This window comes from Echinops telfairi, unplaced genomic scaffold, assembly GCF_000313985.2.
Source record: "Echinops telfairi isolate 266 unplaced genomic scaffold, ASM31398v2 ScPeMD7_7469;HRSCAF=8507_1, whole genome shotgun sequence".
In the NCBI taxonomy this organism is placed as follows: domain Eukaryota; kingdom Metazoa; phylum Chordata; class Mammalia; order Afrosoricida; family Tenrecidae; genus Echinops; species Echinops telfairi.
In genome coordinates this window covers 85,608,103-85,613,080 of record NW_022111373.1, presented here as the reverse complement: position 1 = coordinate 85,613,080, position 4,978 = coordinate 85,608,103, and the positions used below count along the sequence as shown (strand labels likewise).

Sequence of the window (4,978 nt, the reverse complement as noted above, 5' to 3'; positions counted from 1 at the left end):
TGCCCTTGATCAAGCCCTACCAAGCCTCTTACACCCTCCTTGCCACTGGTTTTGGATCACTAGTTGTTCTCTTGTCCCTGAGTTGGTTAACATCACTTCCTTTCCCCCACCTCCCCTTCTCCCATGCCCTCCTGAACCTTCGGTTCCGTTGTTTTCTCCTCCAGGTTGTTTATCAATGTGTGTGTATGTTTCCAAGGGTGGCCAGGGGTGGTTTTTTTTGACATGATGCGGAAGTGTTATGTGTCAAAGACCAAAAGGGAGACTAAATACAGTTCCTTGGACCAGAGCTAAACAGTGCTTTTTTTTTTTAAACAGTGCTTTTATTGATGATGAAAATGTTTAAATCTGTACCCTCTAATTTTTTTTATACTATAGTAGCTGTTCAATACTTGAAATATGGCTAGCATAACTGAGTAGCTGGATTTTAAATTTTGTTTAAAATCAATTGCTGTTTGTGACTATAGGCTACCATTTGGGACAACACAGGTGTAGAGGAATGATGTAATGAAGAGAAATGGGAAAGGCTCCTGCAAGAAAACTGAGTGATAAAAATTTAACATTTGAAAAGCAAGGGGACTTGGACTAAATGATGGGGGAAATTCCTTTCAAATCTATAAATAAACGGTTTAATAAGAAGTTTACAGGTCAAAAAGATTGATACATGGAAAGAACTGCTTATGCTTTAAATTCATACAAAGCTAATAAGCGCTGAGAATTATATTTGTGATTTAGGTTAACTGAATGTGATAATTCACTTGTGCAGTTCTGAAAAAATTCAGGTGTGGCTCACAATCATCTTGAGTGCTTTAGACCAGAGAAGAGCAGGTGAGGAAAAAGGTATACTAAAGGGTTTCCACAGCTTTATGATATATTGAAATGGTGGTAGTGAGCAATAACTTAGTCAGGTACCCCAGAAGATGAGGACACTAGTTTTATGGGTTTTTCAGGTCTTGGAAAGGAGTTTAAATTTTGTTTTAAAGTTAATTAGAAGTTATCAATGGATTTTAGTCAGTGTTAAATAACAAGATTTGACATGTTTTTAAAAGATCATACTGTCTGTGGTGACAAGTGAAATTTGATTCCATACACTTTTGTTTCTGCCTTTGTGAAGTGTCTTCACTCAAGAGGTATTAAATCTTAGTAGTTTTATAACACTTATAAATAGGCAAAGTTCACATTTTTCTGGAATCACGAGTGGAAATGAACGTGTTGATAGGTTTCTTTGAGAGATCCCTTTGTTAGTTCTGTCCCCATCATCATGGTTGGGTGGTGGTGGTGGTCAGGTGTTGCCTACTGTTTCCTGAAACCCACCAAGGGTGGGGGGACCCTGGTATTCCTCTATCTGTGTAGGTTCTTCCTCTTTCCTCCTTCCCAGCTTCTTGCTGCCAGCCACAGAAGGCACCCTCAGCCTAACTTCATCACAAATGCCAGGAAAAGAGATCGTTGATTGTCGATGTGACTTTACTCTGGTAATAATTAGAAATACATGTGACTTTAAGTAAAGAATTCCTGGGCTCCTTCCGTTTATATTTTCATGTTAATCAGTTCTCTTCAAGATTAAAGAATGCTAGCTTATTGTATTAATAAAAAAATACTTGCTTTTTCCCCCCTTAAACACAGCTTGGTGTTTCACTTAGCAGTTTGGGAGCTATACCAGCAGCAGCGCTGGATCCCAACATTGCAACACTTGGAGAGATACCGCAGCCACCACTCATGGGAAATGTGGATCCTTCCAAAATTGATGAAATTAGGAGAACAGTCTATGTTGGAAATTTGAATTCCCAGGTAACTAATTTAAAAAGAAGCTGAATGGTGGTAGTCACACCCACACCCCCGCCCCCTTTAGAAAGCTGACAGTTATGAGATGTCTTTTACCTGATTTTCTAAAGCAATCAGTAAAGTACTATTTACCTGATTTTTTTCCCCCAAAAGAATGTAACTCATTAAAGGGTCATTTTATTTCCTCAGACAACAACAGCTGATCAACTACTTGAGTTTTTTAAACAAGTTGGAGAAGTGAAGTTTGTACGGATGGCAGGTGATGAGACTCAGCCAACTCGGTTTGCTTTTGTGGAATTTGCAGACCAAAATTCTGTACCAAGGGCCCTTGCTTTTAATGGAGTTATGTTTGGAGACAGGCCACTGAAGTAAGAAACCATAAACAAAAACTTTTGAAAATATTTTAAGTAATTTTGATTTATTTGAAGCTTTAAAAAAACGAATAGTAATTGGCAATCTGTGGAAAGGAAGACTGTGTTAATTATACATTCAGTGCATGAGATGCATGTTGTGTTTTACCCTTAAACATCTTAAAGTTGTAATGGAAGACAACTTATTTTTTCTTTTATAAGGTCTAATTTGATATTAATATTTTTATACCCTACATAACAGTTGGATGTATCTTTTCATAAGTTATAACAAATGAGGTTAGCTTTGTATTGTGACTCTTAGCTAATTAGACCATTTTATATGTGGGTTGAATAGAATCATTAGAACTCTGGTAAAGTCAAAACCCCAGGACGAAAATTATAACCAAATACACATGTTGAAAATCACACGAGTTTTCAAGTTCATTCACATTCTTATTTTCCAAATGAAAAATATATGTAGCCTTCCAGGTATCAACACTAGAAATTGCATTTCACTTAGATTATTGAGACAAATGTAGTTTTGTCTGAATTTCAAATGTAGATAATTTCCTTAGACGATGTGATCAGGATTCTGGTATTAAAGGATAAATACTGTTCATAGTGGATGCTTCCCAGGGGGAGAGGGGAGACGGTTATCTCGGAACTTATGTGCATCAGAGAAGCTGCTCTTGCATAGTGTGGATGAGGAAAGTTTTCTCAGCTTCCTTTTTCATTTGAATTTGTGTCTGGCTCTGCCGTGATCCAGGGTTGAGTAAAATGGTGTACATAATCCGAAGCTTCCTCTTCATCTAAGTGCAGGTACTATCAACAAAATTTTATAATCTAGGACTGGCAATGACTCATTTTAATGTTGGTGTCAAGATTTTAAATTTATTATTGTTTTCATGTCATCAAGTCAATTCTGTCTCATAGTGATTCTGTAGATTGCCTTTTTTGGCTTCTGAGGCTGCAGGTTTTTAGGGAGCAGAAAGCCTTCTTTCTCCAGTGACATAACTAGTAGTTTTGAACTGTTGACCTTGCCCTTAACTGCCCTGCTTGTAACCCATTACATTACCATATGTGGGAAAGTATTTGCTTGTTAAGGAAGTCACTTTTCCTTTTATCTCTTTGCTTTTGGCTTTATTAGTTAGAGATTATGGGAAGTGGGAGATGGGTGCTTAATTATGGTTTGAGAGTTGTTCGGGGCTAGTCTTCAAAAATAGTTTCAGATTTACACATATATATTATGTAAATACTTAATTGTTTCTTTTTTGTAAAATGTGTGTATTTGTGATATGCTAATATTTTTAATTTAGAATAAATCACTCCAACAATGCAATAGTAAAACCCCCTGAGATGACACCTCAGGCTGCAGCTAAGGAGTTAGAAGAAGTTATGAAGCGTGTGCGAGAGGCCCAATCATTTATCTCAGCAGCTATTGAACCAGGTAAGACCATGGTGTTGTTACATAGGACATAGGTTTAAGATCATAGAAACTTAGAACTGAAAGGAATTTTAGAAATTATCTTGTTGGGCCCATCATTTTACAAAGAAGACTGAAACTCAAGACAGAGTAAGTGACTTATTCATGTCAAAGAAGTACTTAGCCCTAACATTCTCTGCCCATGGTACTGGATTGAGGTTTTTTAGCCTGAAGTGATCAGCCCTTTATATTTCAATAGCAAAATTAGTGCTCAAAATTAGTTGTTTGAAGAAAAATATATTTCTTGTTCTGAAGTTAAAAAGTAAGTACATTTGAAATACAAAGCCGACATTTTAAAAATAGAAAACAGAGCCCATGATTTATTGGGGGGAAAAATACAGATATCCTGTGGTCCCAAGATAAGGGAACACCAATTCTAATCAAAATAATTTAAAATTTCAATGTAAAAGTGTCTAAGTGGTTTACATTTGAGCAAATTTTTACATTAGTCACCTCTAGCAAAATGAACGGGAAAGGGACTAAAGATCAGTGTCGTAGGAATTACAAACATGTTATATAATCGTACATTATGGCAGCAACAAAAATATTACGAACAGCTGTTTATAATCATGTGGTTTATATGTACTGCTGCAGGATGGCTGCACTCAACGAGTTTATGCAATGACTTTCTTGGATGTTTCTGAAGGATAATTGCACAGGAGGAGGATGTACAGAGAGTAGGCCCTTTGCACTATATGTGGTACATTCCACTTGTGCCTGATTATTAACTGGGGTCTTTAATTGTTCTGAGCTTACACTGCAAAGTGGTTTTTTCCTCCCAGAGTCTGGAAAGAGCAGTGAAAGAAAAGGCGGTCGATCTCGTTCGCACACTCGTTCAAAATCCCGGTCTAGTTCAAAATCCCATTCTAGGAGGAAGAGATCACAGTCTAAGCACAGGTGAGACTTTCTAGTAACATTTAAGTTTTCCATTTTGTATTTTAAATAGTTGAAATTTTGAGTTATTGTGAAAAACGAAAATAAAAATTTTAGCAGCGTCCACTTGGAAATGTGTTCATTAAATACTCTTTAGTTTTTTGTTGTTTTTTAATATTGGCATAGTACTGTGGTTAATAATGACATTTTGTATAGGTGGATACTTAAATTTTTTAGTATTCTAAGTAATTTTCAGTTGTGGAAGTTCTATTTAAGGGTAGGGTATTGTGTCCCTGATTTTTTTTTTTTTAAGGATAAAATAATCTTTATATAGAATTAGCAGAAACAGTTTTTGCTATTATTGGGGAAATGGGACATATTTAGTAGCAGTACTGAAGTTACAAGGTTTTGGTCCTATCTCCACCCCCCACCCCATCCCCCACCCCCCACCTAATTAGAGTTCAGTAAAGGGCTGAGAGTCCACCCCAGCTAT

The 4,978-nt window shown here is 36.6% G+C and overlaps 1 protein-coding gene across 5 annotated transcripts in view; it reads left to right on the top strand.

The window, feature by feature from the left end:
- The window catches only part of SREK1 (splicing regulatory glutamic acid and lysine rich protein 1), a 41,273-nt gene that overhangs the window by 16,725 nt on the left and 19,570 nt on the right, over positions 1 to 4,978 (top strand). For all 5 annotated transcript variants that reach the window (XM_045285299.1, XM_030888915.2, XM_004703563.2 and 2 more), the window contains exons 4-7: positions 1,621 to 1,785; positions 1,969 to 2,147; positions 3,446 to 3,576; positions 4,395 to 4,509. In XM_045285299.1, the coding sequence (XP_045141234.1) occupies positions 1,621 to 1,785; positions 1,969 to 2,147; positions 3,446 to 3,576; positions 4,395 to 4,509 (590 nt within the window). The remainder of the gene's footprint in view (positions 1 to 1,620; positions 1,786 to 1,968; positions 2,148 to 3,445; positions 3,577 to 4,394; positions 4,510 to 4,978) is intronic.